At 37.1% G+C, this 18,123-nt stretch overlaps 1 protein-coding gene across 6 annotated transcripts in view; it reads right to left on the reverse strand.

The window, feature by feature from the left end:
• Positions 1-18,123, reverse strand: part of LOC135130537 (diacylglycerol kinase eta) — a 408,323-nt gene that overhangs the window by 2,365 nt on the left and 387,835 nt on the right. For 3 of the 6 annotated variants that reach the window (XM_064057932.1, XM_064057933.1, XM_064057937.1), the window contains 5 exons: positions 15,742-16,751; positions 10,135-11,128; positions 9,640-10,081; positions 9,032-9,404; positions 1,358-2,327 (listed from right to left, as the gene is read on the reverse strand). In XM_064057932.1, the coding sequence (XP_063914002.1) occupies positions 1,358-2,327; positions 9,032-9,404; positions 9,640-10,081; positions 10,135-11,128; positions 15,742-16,751 (3,789 nt within the window). Of the gene's footprint in view, positions 1-257; positions 528-1,357; positions 2,328-9,031; positions 9,405-9,639; positions 10,082-10,134; positions 11,129-15,741; positions 16,752-18,123 lie in introns of those variants that run through there. The other 3 variants (XM_064057935.1, XM_064057936.1, XM_064057934.1) reach the window with 3 other exon arrangements.

The raw sequence follows: 18,123 nt of genomic DNA on the forward strand, positions 1-18,123 counted from the left end.
GGTGTCAAAGGTAAACATACTTTGGATGAAAATACAAGAATTATTAAAAATAGATGTTTAAAATTTTATGTGTTGGCAACATAACGCATTCCTTGTTCAGTTTGACAGTTATGGTCAAATAAATATCAAATAAATGTCGAATATTTCTAATGCCAACATCATTATTTTAAAAATAAATTCCACGGCCTACTAGACGAGTTTTTTCGGTGTACTTATTCGAATTTTTTTGTAATGAAGAAACCTGTGGTATTAAGGTTACTAAATTGACGGGAATGGCAAAGTTAGATACAGTAATGAGAGAGAGAGGAACTTGATTAAGATGTTAGAGTAAGAATGAGAAAGTCATTTTTATATTAGCACTCGACTGTTAGTGGTACATGCGATGAAATAGGTAAGAGGTACCATCATGACGACACAAAACATTTGTTGTCAAAAAAGTTACCAAATATCCTCTGTAAAGTAAAGGATAGAGATATATTCCCATGTTGTGTGCCATTCCCTCCTCTATCCTGTTCTCTATTTGCTTGCTACAGATATAGATATTTTAGTTATACATTTTTATTGTTATTTAATCGAAGAATAAAGTATATAGGATGGTAATTTTTTCATTGCTCGCTATTATCATCTGTTAACTGTGAGAACTACAAAGTTGGTTAAACTACATGAGAAAGATTTAGCCCATTGTTTAATTATGGTCTTGTGTTTCCGTCTATGTATAAATTACCACGACAAGGGTTCAGTTTTATTTTTGTTTTTCTTAAGTTATTATTTTTAATCAGTTTCGATTTGTGGAGACGAAAAGTTATTTTATTTTTGAAGCTGTATTTCAAATTTATCCTAAAGATGCGTTACGATATATTTAAGAAATTGGGCTCTGGAGGCACAATAGGTATAATGACGTGGCGCTGGATAGTATAGTAGTCAGTATTTTCCGAAAAGGAGACAATTTCGTAAGATTTTTAAATACATTTAATAATTCTTAAAATAAATTTAGTAGACCTGGAGATTAATTACTTGTTTCAGTTTCTTAGAATTAGAGACTGGAATATCATGATATCAAATATCAAGTTATATTTTTTTCGAAATATTTGTTAATCTATGAAGATAAAAAACTATACATATAACATTTTCTCTTAACTTTGTATTCCTTTTTGTTTTTAAGATTACAATAGTGAGCAATGAAAAAGTCAGCTTTGGCAACAGAAACGAAATTTTGCACTAAAAGGAGAAAAATATTCGAAGAAATAGGCAAAGTAATGTCATAGATAACGATAGAATAAGTAGCAAGAATACTGTCAAATAACCTGTGAGAGGGCCAATCATTGTACGTTTTACCCTACTAGAGTATGATGCTTACCTGATCCCCTTGCACTGGCTGCAGATAAACCAGACTTCCCTCTGGCCTGTCGTACATCACACATTTCCTTAATTCTAGTTCCGTATTAGCTAAACTGGCACTTAGTTTATTTTCTAGGTCCTCTCGTAATTTTAATTTATCCCCTCTATCATGTAACAAACAACAACTATCTTCGTACAGTTGTTTGACAGCAGTAACCAATTTTGTAAATTCAACCCGTAATGTAGGTCCCTCTAATATTTTTCCATTTGGATGTATATTTTCAAGGCAAGTATCGCATTTGGTCGCTAATGTATACAGATCTGCCTCTAAAGAGTGGCTGATTGCTAATATTTTGATCCATTTCGTTAAAGTAGTAGCACATTCGATGAAATTGAGTAAAAGGTAGTGTTCCTCGTCCGTGAACAAAATGTCGGGTTCGACCGGCGCAGGCGGTTTTTCCACAAAAGTCACGGTTTGTTGCTTTTCGTGGTGCACGGGGACGGCACCACTGAACGAGTGCTGTCGGATTTTCTCGAAATTGACTCCCAAGAAGGACTTCTCGTGGCTCGGCATGCTCTGACGGGTGAGGCTTTGCCGGCCTTTGTCGTGCGAAATGGAGTGTCTAGGTTTGGTTTGAGCAGCGATGCTCTGTCGTTGCTTCTCTTCCCAGGATTTGAGGGAGTTCTCCAGGGCTCGGTTGCGGCAAAGCATCTGCATGCGGTTCTTGTGCAGGATTCGGATGATTCCGGGTGGCTGAATCCAGGCTTCGCCGTCCACCTGGATCGGCACACCTTCTTCCCCCAGGATGTTTATTTGGATGCTTTGGCATTGCGCTATTCGGTGATGTTGTAAGTTGATGAGGCGAGACGCTGCCATTTGCACGGAGCCAAATACGGCTACCACTTCGAGGATTTTGTCATCGAATGACGGCGGGATGAAGATGTGGTCTTCTTTGGTACCTCCCCAGAAGTTTATTCCTCCCATAAAGCTGTTACAAGATTAGGTTTGTTATTATTGTTGTGTAAGTTGGTCAACAGATTTTACCCAATTACGGGCCAACAGTTACAAGTTAATTGAATTATTTATGAATTATTACTGATTGCCCTAGTTAAGATAACTTCCTTAATTATATTCCTAATGGGTAGGGAAAATGTGATTTTAGAATTATTCCGAGATCTCTAAAGAAATTCACTCTTGGTATGATGCTATTCGGGTTAATAATGTAATTTAAATTTAACCTGGAATTTTTGCTTTTCAGAGACATAACATTGCGATTATCAAAGACTCAATATGTTCTGTTTGAACTACTGTCTATTGTAATTAATCTTGCGTTGGAAACTTATACACGGGATGCCGCATCCAAGTTTGGACATAGAGAATTGGTTTTTATTTTATAATATCTCCCTAGATTACTTTAAAGCTATTATTGAGTGATCCATTTGTGGAGGTAAAGGCTATCGGCCCATTTATTGTGGAAAGGTTTTAAAAATCAAATTTTGATTCTCTTCTGAATTGCGTTGCTACAACGGGCTTGGATATCCTGAACCGTGGAAACGTATCTACTTTCGTCACTAAAGTGATGGAAGAGGTTATCGCCATCACCCTGAGCTCAATAGGGTTATCTTATGAAATCAAAGACTGACATGTATCGACAGGGTTGGGTCCAAACACCGAAGAGTCGCAACGGGAGTATAAAGATCCGAGAGCGATAAACTGGGATTTTTATAACCAGACTCTCGCGAAAAGGATCTTAGGATTGCCAAATAGAGTTCGACATGTAAAAGGAGCGGCAGAAAATGCCGCCTTGATACATGAGGCTATTATCAAGTCTTACAAGGAGTGTTGTCCAACATTCCAGTTGGAATAGGACCCGACTTGACAACTCACTCAAGTCTTAGGAGCTCTATAAGATAGTTCAACAAAAAGATTACAAATTCGACGCAGGACAACAGATAGACGTAAGGATTTTTGTGGGAAGATAGACAATCTTGTACAAGCAGCAAGACTTCAGAAGGTCCTCATTTTAAACTGACGATGTTGTGTTCGCCCTCGGGAGATTCCAAAGAAGACACTTTGAGGTTCCTGTCAAGTACGTACTTCCCGAACTCAAGAAACTGCAACGAGGAGGTGCAGGAAGCACTAACTCATACCGTTTCTCGGAAGACATGGCTATTTGCGTCTAAAGTCATCGAAGTTGAAACGGGCAATTAATACTTTTGTTACATTTAAATCAGCAGACATGGATGGGATTTCTCTAAATCTCTTTGAAAACAAATTGGACTTTGTTACTAAACTGCTGTTGGGTCTTTTCAAAGCTTGCCTCGCTCTGGGCTGCATACTTAGTGAAAGAGTTTTAAACCCATCTGTCAGACATTGTTCCTTTGAATCTAGGTGTTCATCTTTGATCAAGCGCGGCGGGGATCCGACACTTGCCAGATGCTTCACCCAAAGATAAATCATACAGTGATGGGACTTTGCGCGTCGACTTTAATTGTCTACGTTACGTCGTAGAGAATAGGTAAACAACGTAAAGAATGTAAACAATGTAAACTTTCCGTAAACAATACCAACAACAAACGTAAGGTTACGTTTTTAGAGTCAGAAACTCACAAAAAATAAACAGTTTAACGCCGTCAGAAATGGCAGGAAGAAAAAGAAATCCGATGTTTAATAACTTAGGTTTCGAGTTAATCAAAGTGAAAGGGAAGTACACCGCCAAATGTCTCATTTGTGAAAAATCATTGGCAAATACAGCCGCGGAGAGGTTAAAATCACGTAGGTATAAATCATTTATTAGTCATAATATATTGATTTAAATTTTACACTAAATTGACGATGACTTCGTCGAAATGGTCAAGGAAAACATCAAGATATTTGATCCAGTTTGCCACCTGATTAATAGTTGCCACGAGTCTGTATTTTCGATTGCTGATGCAGCGAATCTTTAGTTAGATTTGCAGCTTCCTGACAAATTTGAAAAAGAACTTGCTCGAAGAAAATCAATGGCGCTAAATACATACGCATTAGTGTCTTATTATTTACATCCCTTTCTAAATAACGAGAAACTTCAAAAAACTCATACATCTGTTATTAACAAGTTTCTAATTCAAAATCTGAGCGGTAGTGGATTAGAAGAATTAGACGCTTTTATTGAAAAACGAGAAATTTTGTAAATTTTATTTGAAAAGGAACTTAAAAGTCCACTTACGTTTTGGAAATTATCTTCGTCTGAATTCCCAGAGATTTCAAATTTGGCACTCAAACTTCTAATGATACCTGCTTCATCCGCTCAAATTGAGCGAGTTTTTTCAACATGGAGATTAATTCATACACCAATTAGAAAGAGGCTAACATTTGAGAGATCAAAAAAACTCATGCACGTTTATTATGCATTAAAGATACAAGAAAAGAAACAAGCAGATGACAGCGAATTTAACGAGTTATTATTTGAAGATGAATAATCGAGTACAGTTATTATTAATTACTACCATTCGTTCTTTAAACTCTTTAACATTTGACTTTTATCAAGTTTTTGTGTATTAAATTTTCATTTTTTTGTATATTTTTTTACAAATATAAATTTTGTATTTGTCAGTTTATAAAAATACATTAAAATTTTATTGACCTTTATTTAACCCTTATTATTTACATTGTCTACATACTAACATAGTTTACATGAACTCACTTAAAGTTTACTTTACATAGTTTACACGTAAACTATTCGATTGTTTACACTGACGGAATCTACGTGCCCATCACTGTAAATCAATACGATTCTAGGTTCGCAATGGACTAAAGTAATTGCTACGCAAAGTTGTCCGCAGTTTTTGCGGAACCTGGTAGCAGATAACTTGATTTGCTAGAATGAAGCTGGAGTATATGGTCAAGGATATGCTGATGATATAGTAATCCTTGTGAGAAGCAAATTTGTCAACGTTCGCCCTGTTAATCCAGACAAAACATTTTTGTATTTTTGTAAGGAGGCGTTAGGACGAGTATGTGGTCTCTACACTCTTTGGAGAAACACTGCGGGCACACAGGGAAGCCAAGTATCATTTGTCTGGACTGTAGAAAATGAAGGACCCACGGAACAAATCACTGCAGGGTGTAACACCCAAACTAATGCATTGGTGTCCAGTGTCACAAGGCCAATCATCCTCTACGGTGCCTTTATTTGGTGGGGCTCGACGATGAAAGTCTTTTGTCCCTAACACAATGTCTGGCTTGCCTGATGTTAACAGTGAGAACCGTACCATCAGCTGCCATGGAAATGCTGATCGCGCTGTATCCTTTTTGAATTAGTGGTAATGGATACGGCTATGTCGAGATTCCTGCGAATGCGCCGCTCTGGTCAGTGGAAAAAATCGACAACAAAAACGGGCCATGGGACCACTACTGGAAGGCCCCAGGATGGAGAATGAAAGCAAAATTCCCATTGTAGTAACATATCACTTACAGGAAGTGCTGATACCTTCATGAGAACAGTGGAAGGAACATACCGAAGTCATTATCCAATCGTTGTAGGCGTGCTCTGGAGGGTTGACCATCGTCGGAACGTTGTTTTCGGTGATATGGCATGTGGGCCGAGTTCAACCGGAGAGTATAATGCGGGAGTTAGGATATTTTTAAAGAAGAGGTTTTATCTCTACCTTTGGGTAAGTACCAAATTAGAAGCCTAGGGAATTATAGGTCTGGTTGCTAACCTGACAGAAGGGATGACGTAGGGTGGCGTACTCAAGCAGTTCTTTTCCACCTGAGATCGATATTGAAGATGGCTGTGTGTGTGTGTGGAGGCTGCCCGGGTGTGAAAATAGCTCAGGGGATATCCGAATCAACCGGGTAACGACATGTCAGATTTAATTGGGTCCCACCTAGCGTAGGAATTTGTTACTGCGGGTGTGCGTAGAGCTAACATAACAACATGAGGTAGGCCGCCATCTTGTGCACGGTCAAGCTACCATTCGGCCTAGCAGACTATTCGCCCAACCGAGTGTAACTCTGTCGTATCTCTTCGTAGGCCATCGGGCGCAACACGACCTGTCCCGTTGGCAATGCTGATAGACCTGGGGGAAACGATTGCGAGTCTCAACTTTCGGTACAGAGGGCGACTGGGTGAGTCTGTTCCATCTGGGGTCCATGTCCGATACCCCCCGGCATCTGGAGCGTCGCGGAAGATCGATCAGGACGGAAATTGTGATCGGCGTCATCTGCTTACGACAAACTGTCCGGATGTAATCATTTAGATTGTTATTAATATGTACTATTGTAGACATATACGTCGGGGTAGCAACATTTAGTTGCGCTTCCGGGAAAACGTCTTAAGCGGAAACTCTCGGTCTTCGATTGTGCGGTTCAGACGACCATTTTCCTCTTGGCGCGGGACCTAGGGTGCAGCTAAGGGAACGTTAGATATATAGAGTCGAGGACACACGAGCAAAGGTTCGCTAGACCACGTAAATAGACTGCGTTAGTACCATCCAGTTGAGTTGTCTGTTGTAAGTTCTCTTGCTATCACCTCCCGGGAAGATCTTGAAAACTGAGCTAGTAGGGTAGATCTGGGTAACAAGGTGAGGCGAACACCCGGAGCGTGATAACCTTGGTACTATGCGGACGGTTGGATTTCCAGTAAGGGATCAGGCTCGGGCGTATATTCAAACGAGCCAAATCTCAATGTCTCGATATCACTGGTTAAGCATACCAGTGTCTTTCAAGCAAAAAGGTCCTCTTTGGAAGACGAATCTACATTTTCACAAACTGATTGGCTTCACTGGGGATTTTGCAATCTAACAGACACACATCGATGCTTGTTTGGAAATATTACAATCAAATACAGGATTTAGCAGAGTACAACAAGAAACATGTTCCTAGCTGGATATCTGGACACATGGGCCACAAAGGAAATGAAAGAACTCTCACAGCTCTGGCAAGGTAGGACTCTGAGAGGGACCGCCTCTGCCAGATCCTAAAATGGCCAAAAGAAAATGTTCAAAGAGTATTCGAAGTTATGTCATTTTAAGAATGCCGGACCTTGAACCTGCTTCACTCAGGGTTGTTCAGGGAAGACCTTAATGGAAAACGCAGTGAAGAGCTACTGAGAAAAGATCTCAGATTTGTGGTGAGTCTGATCACTGGACACAGACCTTTAAAGAAACACATTTGCACCATCGGTCTGGCTTCCAATAGCACAAGCAGAATGTGCTTAGTAGATGATGAGATCCTCCGGAGCACTTTCTGTGGTCCTGTCCGGTACTTGCTGGCATCAGGAAAAAACACATGGACTTTTAAATTGTGGAACCATGTAATGTTTGAGATGTACATAGAAGTTGTTTCCTGGGCTTTACTAGCAACTATAGGGATAGCACACAATGGACCACAGAAGGCCCCCGTGTGTAGCTCAATTTATGATAGGTTCGTTCACATTGCTAATAGAAAATTTAAAAAATCTGGATGTCTAAGGTGTAAAATAGAAGCGGACTCATAAACCATAAGCTTAGAAGTATATTATTTTTATGAAATTTATAAAACATTTACTACGCAAAATTTTGAGGTGACGTCATTAAATTGCTAGTGTTGACGACTAGACAAATTCGGGTTAGCTTATTGCCATCTTCATAATATATTCCTAAAGTAAACGTAAAATTTTACAATAATTAGTTCAATAATTTTGGAAAAAAAAATCTGTCTAATAAAAGGAGTATCGAGAAAACACGAAAGTAGCCGTTCGTCGGATGGAACTGAATAACAATGTGAAAATTCGCCATTACCCAGTTTCGGCCACTGGAACGATTTTGGTTACATTTAAAGGATAAAATATATGAGGAAATCTGGCCAGCTTCGACATTTGGGCAATTCAAATAGTAATTAAATAAGAAAATTTAGACTTTTGATGAAGAATAAGTCAAACGACTACTATATATAGAACCACTGTAGGATTAATGAGGGCACTGTTCATAAAATATTGAGTGTTCTTACCATGTGGTTATTGCTACGTTTTCGTTTTTTGTTTGATTAATAAATACAATAATCCCGATTTTAAGTTCGCATACCTTATATCTGTATTACGAAATTTTGTCAAGATATTTGAATATGTTCTTTATGGCTGTATTTTTAATAATACTACGATCATATTTAACTAAGCTAACTGAAATTAGCTACGTATTTATGATGGTTTTAGTTCTTTCGAATTTAATACAATGTTTGGTGTTCTTCAAGGACCCAACCTGGGACTTCTGTCATTAAAATTTGTAATAACCGTATTTTTTACCATATTATTCCATCTTCGCGCATATGCTGATGACGTTAAAGTATATTCTCAACTTCGTTAAGATTTAGGCATTGAATGCCTTCAGTCTAATTTGAACAAAATCAAAGTATAAAGAAATTTAAGAGTAAAAAACTACACTCGAAAACGTAATATGGTTCATTCTAATTATTCTAGTATTGATCATTCCTTAGAACGTAAAAGGTCAATGTAGATATAAAAATCAGGGGACCCAAAACAGAGCTCTGCGGAACTCCTGACGGTACCACAATTTTATCGGGCTGATATTAAACGTCCTTCACGTACTGATACCTGTGACTTAAATAAGATTATACTATAGATTAGGTAAGATACTATCTATTGGATACGAATTGGGTAAAACAACACAAACTGGTTAGAGTATGTTGGGACTCTGTTAACCGATTAATCACCTTGGTATATTGAGAATAACGATTCCCTGAAGGCTGGGTAAGGGTATCCTTTGGCCGTCGCACTCCAGCTGGACCCTCTGTTCCAGATTTTTGTATGTCTTCTGAAGCCACTGTTTGCTCCCTAGTACCCCGTACCACATGTAGTTCTTGGCACGCGACCGACATTTCTCGGGATGTTCCTCGCGCTTATGGTGGAAGTCCAGGGAGATCTTGGCGTCAATTCCGATACCGAAATAGTTATTCATGACGCACCGCTCGTAGAAGCCTTCTAACAACGTTTCGTCTGGATCAATTAGAGGACTAACCGCTGCGCAAAGGGTGTCAGCATTAGCTAGAAGACATTTGCTAATGAAACCACTTCCCGTGCTCACATCTAAAATGCGATACACACCGATAAGACATTCAGAAATACTTCTACTTGGCGTTGCTGGGATATTAAAAAAAAATCGCAAAAATCAGAGGGAGGACAATGCTTTGTCGATGGCATCCTAAAAAAATAACCAAGACAAGGCTCAAGGGTTATTTCATTCCCCAAACATTTCAAGAAACTAAAAGGGTTTAAGGGGAATTCGTCTTATCTAACCTAGATGACTACAAGCGAAACTTACTTGGCCACGTCGGTAGCGTCACCAGTGGGTTAATGATGGGTAACTTGCGACTGTCCTTTTCACGGGCGTCCTTTTTCTCCTTTTCTTTCTTTTCGGCGGCTTCCGTATAAAAGTTGGTGGCGGCAGCAGCGGCGGCCAAAGCTGCTGCCTCCGCGGGGTTCAGCATGCTGCAGCAGGAAATCCTGCGAGTCGCAGCAGGTGATCTAGTGAGAAAATGCTCATTGTCGATGCCCAGCAAGTTAGAGCTGGAACTGTTATTGCTAGTCGTGATATCACTAGTTGACAGTTTTTCGGCCTTTGAACACAGATTGCGGAGATCGAAGTCAGAACCGGAATCTATCTCTATTTCCACACCTAATTTCACCATTCGCTCGACTCGTATGTCTTCGGTTAGTACGGGGGAAGGGGGTTCGACGATGACGCTAACCTGCGGGAATATGCACTAAAAATATACACAGATTTGTAAAGCGTCCGAAAATTTCAGGAATAGATTACCGTTTCGGGTTTCGGTTTGTCGATATCCGTGTCAGTGGGACTTTCTTCTTCTTGTTTTCGTTCATCAGGTAGTAGGTCCAGGGCTTTCAAAGTAGATGTGGAAACGTTGGAAAGTTCCTTTTCGAGTTTGTTTAAGTTGCTACAGGATCCTATCGGGGTGATTTCGTTTTCTTCCAAAAGGGTGCTCTGCCTGTTAACGTTAGCTTCGGTTTTCGAGATTTTCGTTGTGGTCCGGGGTCTCTTGAACGATTTTCTAGCTATATCATTACCTTCTACGAAGTGAGCTAAACTGCAATATCTTGTTGGTTCAGTTTCTAATTTGTTATCTAAGTATACGTGTTGTGACATAAAGGCACGATTTTCAAATCCAAATTGAGTATCTTCGTCCACTTTGCTTCTGGAGCTCCTCCGCTTCTTCTCCAGGGATTCTCTTTTGGCACTCATCCGTCTTTCCAGCTTGATCTCCGCCATCTCGCTGGTGAAGAGCGTCGTGTCGTCGGTGTACGTGTTTTCTATGCTGTCTTGATCATAACCATACATAACTTCACCTAACATGGAACTGAGATCGTCCATGAGAGACTCACCATGCAGGGCGTCAGAATTCGGATACGTATCCGTTTCGGGTGAATCTATGTGATAGATGTGGCCGTTTAAGTCTTCCCCGTCGCTATTCTTTCGAGGGCAAAATGATTTTTGGTCCAGGATTTCCGACGTGATGCTCACTTCTTCGTTGGAAATTGCCGAGAGTATGCTGCTGCACTCCTTTTCCTCCTCTTCGTATTTTGTGCTTTCTCGTCGTTCCTCGCACTTTGTACTGTCTCGTCGTTCTTCGCACTTTGTACTCTCTCGTCGTTCTTCGCACTTTGTACTCTCTCGTCGTTGTCGTTCCTGATGGATTTCCACTTCGTGTTCGTTGGTTTTGAGGCTGCCTATTGACATTAGGGTTGAGCAAGTGTCGCGTAAGATCTTTTCCGTAGCAGCGTCCGCCTCAGCACTGGAAATGATCAATAGTCAATTGGTTGCAGACTTTGGGGAAACAACTGATGTTACTCATCACCCAGGTTATTTTAAGTGAACCTAAATTGACAGGCCACTAAGTGAGGGTAAAAAGACACCTAGTCTTTATTGTGTCGATCGCAATGTGTCCAAGTCCAAGCCTAAGACATTATGCTGTTCTAACAGAAAAATCATATTGACAATGAAACCTCGTGGTTGGAAATAACGAGAGGTTTACTCTTCTACTTTCAATTATAGAATTCAATTCGGAAAACACAGAAGAAAGGGTAAACAAAATTCCTCACGGCTGCGGCTGCTGGAAAGATGACAAATGAGACAATAAAGAGATAATGGGTTTGGTAGTACAATGTTGAAAAAATTCTGATATGGTGCAGAGAAAAGAAAGAGGAACAATAAAATTGTAAGAAGTGTGTTAGAGTAGAATTTACAGAAGAAAAATTTAGTCTAAAATTATTTTTACAGAGGCTCTGTCGTTACAAAATTTAATTTTATGAATTTAATTTTTTTGTGACGACCCTTATAAGTTAAGGACCTGTGTGGATTGTTGTACTACAGGTAAAGATGCGATAAAAAAGCAATAAAAAATGGCGGCCGAGGTAAAAAGCAACAAGTCCACAAAAAAAAAACGAAAAAAATGGGAAGAAGAGGAAAACTCCAAAAACCTGTAAAAATCGGTAAAGAAAGCGACAAAGAAAGTGACAAAAAAATTGATTAAAAAAATATGATAAAAACAAACTCAAAAAATGCGAAAAGAGAGTCAGGAGAACAAAGGAAGGCCATGAAAAGTGGCAAAACTGCAACTAAGAAAAACTATAGAAAAATCCGATAAAAACGAAGTCAATAAAAAAAGTCAACAAAAAAGAAAACGATAACAAATGGGTAACAAAAGGTGATAAAAACAGTGACTATATGTATAGAAAAGACACAAAATGGCATAAAAAATGTCCCAAAAAAATAAAAAAGATGACAAAATAGAGAAAAAAGTTGATAAGGCGACGAATAAACTAATAAAAACGTGACAAAACAAAGAAGTGAAAAAATAGATAAACAAAGTCCACAGCAAGAACGTTAAAAAAATAAGATAAAAGAGGGAGTAAAAGAAGATAAAAAAGCGAAGAAAAGAAAGTGACAAAGAAAAGTAACAAAAAAGGAACAAAAAAGGAGTCGAATAAATAAAGACAGGTACAAAAGTTAGCAAAAAAAGTAGCTAAGAAATACTACAAAAAATAAGACAAAAACTGTCAATAAAAAGTCAACAAAAATAACGATAAAGGAAAGAGCAAATAAGGTGATAAAAACGTGACCAAAAAAAGAAAATCACAAAAAAAGGATCAAAACTTTACGAAGAAAAGTAATAAAAGTTGACAAAAAAAAGGCAAAGGGTGATTTAATAAAGTGACTAAGAAATAATGCCACAAAAAGGCGATAAAAAAGGCGAGGAAAGGCATCAAAAATGTGCCACAAAAAATGTGATAAAAAAGGCGACAAAGACAAGCAATAAATTAAGTGAAAAATCAATCCAAAAAAGCAAAAAAAAAAACGAAAGAAGACAAAAAAAACGACGAAAAAGGAAGAAAAAAACTAAAAATAGCGGCAAAGAAAGCAACCAAAAAGGAGATAAAAAAGCGCCAAAAAGACACTATAAAATCGCCAAATGAACACCAAAAGAGTCTAGAAAAAATGAAAAAATGTGACAAAAAAAGAAAAAAACGGCAACAAGAACGTAAAAAAGATAAACAAAGGAATAAAAACGTCAACGAAGCGAAAGAAAGAAGCTGACAAACAAAACAAAATAGGAAACAAAAAAAAAGCGAAAATGGATAATGAAATGTGGCGAAAAAGCAACTAAGAAAAACGACTAAAGAAGTCATTTAAAAAAGCAACAAAAAAGCGGCAAATAAAAACAAATAAAAAAAGGCTACAAAGGAAAAGGAAAAAAAAAGGTGACGAAATAAAAAACCACAAAATAGGCGATGAAAAAGGCATCAAAAATGTTCCTAAATGGCGGCGAAAAAATAATGTGAAAAGAGAAAAAAAGCTATAAAGGTGATGAAAAACGGCGAAAACAAAAACAATAAAAAAGTAATAAAAAGAAGGAAGTGAGAAAATGTAGAAACAAAAGCCACAAAAAGTGTCAAAAAACAACCAAGAAAAACGACAAAATAAGAAACGACACAAAAAACCCTAGAAAGAGGAAACTAAAATCTGACCAGAAAAGATCAGGACAAAATGGAACAAAGAAAGTCGTCAAAAAAGGCGAAAAAAGAATAAAAAAAAAACACAAAAAAAGGTGTAAAAAAGGCAACACAAAACTGATTAAAAAATCCACAAGAGTGGTGACAAATAAGGAATATAAAAAACTAGAAAAAAGCGGCAAAGAAAGCAACAAAAAAAAAATTATTAAAAAGGCGGTGGCAAAAAAGGCGAAAAAAATCGGCAAAAAGGCATCAAAAAAGGGGCCACGGAAATTGTGAAAAATATGTAACAAAAAAACACCCTCACGAACGTCAAAGAAGTGACAAAAGAAAAACCAACAACAAAAATTATAAAAAAGGCGACCAAAAAACCGATGTAAAAACCGATTAAAAAAGAAGCCATAAAAAAGACAATGAAAAAGTCAGAAAAGGGCGACAAAGAAGGCATTCAAAAATGCTAAAGAAAACCGACAAAGCAAGCGACAAAAAAAATTTAAAAAGGTGAAAAACAAAAGCAATAAATAAAGCGACAAAAAAGGAAGTAAAAAATGAACACAGAAAGATCACAAAAAAATGGCAAAAAAGACAATCAAGGAAGCAGACAAAAAAGATGAGGAAAAATTCGATAAAAATCGATACAAAAAGATCAAAAAAGGAGACAAAAAAGATGACAAAGAGAGAAATAAATGCCGACAAGGGAAGACCAAAACGAAAGAGTAAAAAAGGCGGAAAAAAGAACGAAAGAAAATAAAAAAAGGCGAAAAAAGGAACCAATAAGTGATTAAAAAATCCATAAAAATGACGACGAAACAGGAAGAAAAAACTATAAAAATTGGCAAAGAAAGCAACCAAAAAGGAGATAAAAAAAAGATTATAAAATCGACAAAAGAACAAATATGTGATAAAAAAAACCCCAAAAAATACGAAAAAAAAATGCCATCACAAACGTCAACAAAGTGACAAAAAGCCAACAACAAAAATGATAAACAAAGGCGATAAAAAACCGGTATAAAAACCGATTAAAAAAGAAGCGATAAAAAACACAATGAAAAAAACAGAAAAAAGGCTCCAAACTAGGGATTTATAACCCGCAGAAAACCGACAAAGAAAGCGACCGAAAAAAAAACTTAAAAAATGTTAAAAAAGTGTCAAAAACGACCAAAAAATAATATAAGACGCGAAAAAAAGTGACAAACCCAATAAAAAAAAAACAAAATGAGGATGTCAAAAAAAATGTACAAAGAAAGGCCAGAAAAGCAGGCAAGGAAACTAACAAAGAAAAACGCAAAAAGGGTGACAAAAAATACCTCAAAAAAAGCCGTGACAACAAAAGTCAAAAAACGACCAAAAAGGTGTTTAATAAATAAATGGTCAAAAAACGCGACTAAAAGGTGACAAATGAAAAAAAAAGTCTAAAAAAGGGGATTAAATAGTCCACAAAAAAGCGACAAAAAACCACCAACAAAAGCGATGAAAAACGACAAAAAATATCCAGTAAAAAAACGTATAAAATGACGCGTATAAACTACAACATAAAAACGATAAAAAAGTAAAAAACATAACAAAAAACGACAAAAGAAACGCTGTACTAAATAAGTTGTTAAAAAGCGCAAAACAAAAAAGTTTATAAATAAAAGCGATAAAGAAGCGACAAAAAGAGGAGTCATCGAAAGAGACAAAAAAGCGCCAGAAAATTAAACAAAACAATTTCGATTAGCAAGTTACCACTTTACAGAGTAGTTGGTTTTATAGTTCCTAAGTTAAATTTTAAAATTTGTCATATCTACAATTATTCTTTTTTCCAAAACTCTGGATGTATAAGGACCAAAATGAAGACAAATTAATAAATGATATGGACAAAAGCATGTTATTCCATAAGATTCAAGTAGCATTTACTGCGTAAATTTTTGATCCAACGTCATCAAATAGTTGGTGGGGATGATCAGACAAATTCTGAATACTGCTTTATCATGTGTACATTCTTAAAATATACCTATACTTTCATAACAAACAGTCCAGTAGTTTTGGAAATTATCTGTTTAACAAAATTGCCAACAGATGATATATAATACAGAGACAATAGACAGAAGGGAACGTGAGACCTACTGTTTCATATTCTAGGTATTATATATGTAGTATTAGTGAATTCTTATATTCTCCAAGCTTAGGGTCGGGAAGTAAAAAACGAGTGACAGTAAATGAATATGAGAAACCATTGCGAGAAAAGTCGGTTAGTTAGAAAGCTTTGGAAAATCAGTAGATAGAAATTCTTAGAAAAAGTTCTAGATGTCTTCGAAAAATAGATTTAGTCAGCATTTATGTGTTTTGTGTTGTGATGATGGCGAGACTGTTGTTTAACAGAAGATTCCGTAAGTATTAAACAATAAACTCTTACCTGGGTTGAACATGGCTAGACCTTCTACTGTCAGCGAAATCTGGTGGCACAGGCAAAGTCGTCAGTAGGTCTGGATCTTCGATAGTCGAATCCCTTCTTACATCAGGCATCGGTGATATGTTAGCTAACCTTGCTGTCAAAATAGAACTCGTCGGTGACGGGCACGAACTAACGTCGGTACTAGATCCAGATTCTATAGTCGGTAGCTTCAGAGAATCTACTTTTGGGGGTTCAAGTTCCTCCTTATCCAAGTCCGTACTGAGGGAGATCTTGACCGTGGGTATACTCGAAGACTCTTGTCTGTTCTGTTCGTCTACCACTTGCTCAGTGTGCTCAACCAAATTTCTGATAGCCCTTTTTAGACTATTCGCCCTCAGCATCAAAGCGTCCTTCTCGCGCTCCATAAACCTCGAGGTCCGTCTATGTTTACGAAAATTGAAATTGCTCAAATCTTTCTCCGATTTCTCCGTTTTGCCCCTATCAAAAGATACTTCGCTATCTGTATCTTCTTGTTTCGTTTTGGCATCCTCTAAATTTGCCGCATCTAATTGTTCGCTGGTTAACGTAGCTAATAATAAATCTAACTTCTGTTGTAAAATATCACACTTTTTCCCTAACTGCTCATCACCTCTAGTTATCGAACTTTCCGAGACTTGCGTCGCGAATTCTTTGACAGTTTCGCATAGCCGCTTCGCCGAATTTAAAATTACTGACGTTTCGTCCGACTGAAGAATATTTTGTAAATGCGTAACTAAAGAATCTTCATATTGAGTGATCTGGTTGTGTAATTGACCGTCGGGTTGACCAGGGGTTAAAGATAGTTTAGGCATTGCTATCGTACGTTCAAAGGCCATTATCGACCAACGGTCCAACATTTTTGTTCCAGCTTTTTCGTACTTCTCCAGCAGCTGTGGCAAGTGGGTGTCATCATCGCAGGATGAGCCCCAGCCTAACACGCGAGCTAGGTCGTTGCCAGTGCCCAAAGGAAGCACTGCCACTTGGCACTGTTTCTGAAAAGAGGAGTAAACAGTTAGAATTTGTTCAGTGGCTTAACACAGTAAGGTATTAATAATAATAATACTTTACTTTAATAATAATACTTTATTGTCCAACAGGAAAAAAAGGTATTGTTATTATTTAATAACTAGAATAACAAAGAAACGTGTTTCTACTAACGCGTTGATCTTTTCGTTATACCATTGTGGGGTGATCAGATGATTGAAACGGTATTGCGTTTTGGCGTATTTATTTTGATGTTGTCGGTTCAGCAGATGAGGGAAGAATCTTGGAGTTTGTGAATTTGAAATGAAAAGAAAGGTCGGTAGAAAGCGGTGAAACCGGTTGTATCAAAAGAGTTCTTGGAAGGTATTTGAAAGGATAAGAATTATTGCGAAGGGTGAACACAAGATAGGTTTTGCGACATGCTGGTGGACGAAGAGAAAGTTTCGGGGTGATACTGGTTGGAAGTATTTAATACAGATTATATACAAATATACAAAGACTATACAATTTTGTGGAACTTGCCAGCCCCACACCATTAAAATCTTTCCCCTCCAAAAAATTCATGACGTCATCTGAAAATTTTGCTAAAAGGTGCAAAATATGATTAGTCTATAAATTAATGCACCAGGCAATTTATTTTATTGTTCAAATTCATCACGAATTTGCGAATTGGCGCTATTATTATTAGTATTACACTTACTAAAATGTTGATAATTTCATCTAAAAATTTTGTAATGGAAACACTCATTTGGAACCCACGTATAGGATGCTTGTTTACCTGCACTTTAATAATCCACACTTCTTTATTTTAGCATTTACGAGTTATCATGAAAAAAATTAAAATTGCAATATCAAATTTTACAATTTTTAGAAGAAACTGGATATTCAGGGCCCAGGGAAGTTCTGTCTAAATAACCTTAGACCAAATTTTTTTATGTAAAAATGATGTCAAGTATTGGTTTTTGACTAATAGTTTTCAAATGAGGAAAAACAACTAACACAACTAATTCTACAATTAAAACATCAAAGTATAAACATGTGTTTAAATAAATAAGAAAAAATAAGGTTGTTTTTGGATAAAATTACCTGGATAAAACGTGATTTATTTTAAAAATCTATATTACTTAAAAGTTTTGTAGTTAAAATACTTGTTTTAAATGAAGCCAAAATTTTTATTCTTCGATTTTCTGTAAAATAGGACATACAAAAAAATCTCTTGTAAACTCAATTTATGGACATACTGTAGATTTGTATTTTTGGTTAAAAATGGTTATATGTATCTATATATTTAAAAATTCACGCATCCTTGGGTTATGTTTAAACTTATTTTTTTAGGTGATCAGTCTAGTCAAAGCAAAGTCACTTCTTTGTAGTGAAATG

This window comes from Zophobas morio, unplaced genomic scaffold (assembly GCF_036711695.1).
Source record: "Zophobas morio isolate AGI-343-1 ecotype UQ-CSIRO unplaced genomic scaffold, CSIRO_AGI_Zmor_V1 ptg000017l, whole genome shotgun sequence".
Lineage (NCBI taxonomy): Eukaryota > Metazoa > Arthropoda > Insecta > Coleoptera > Tenebrionidae > Zophobas > Zophobas morio.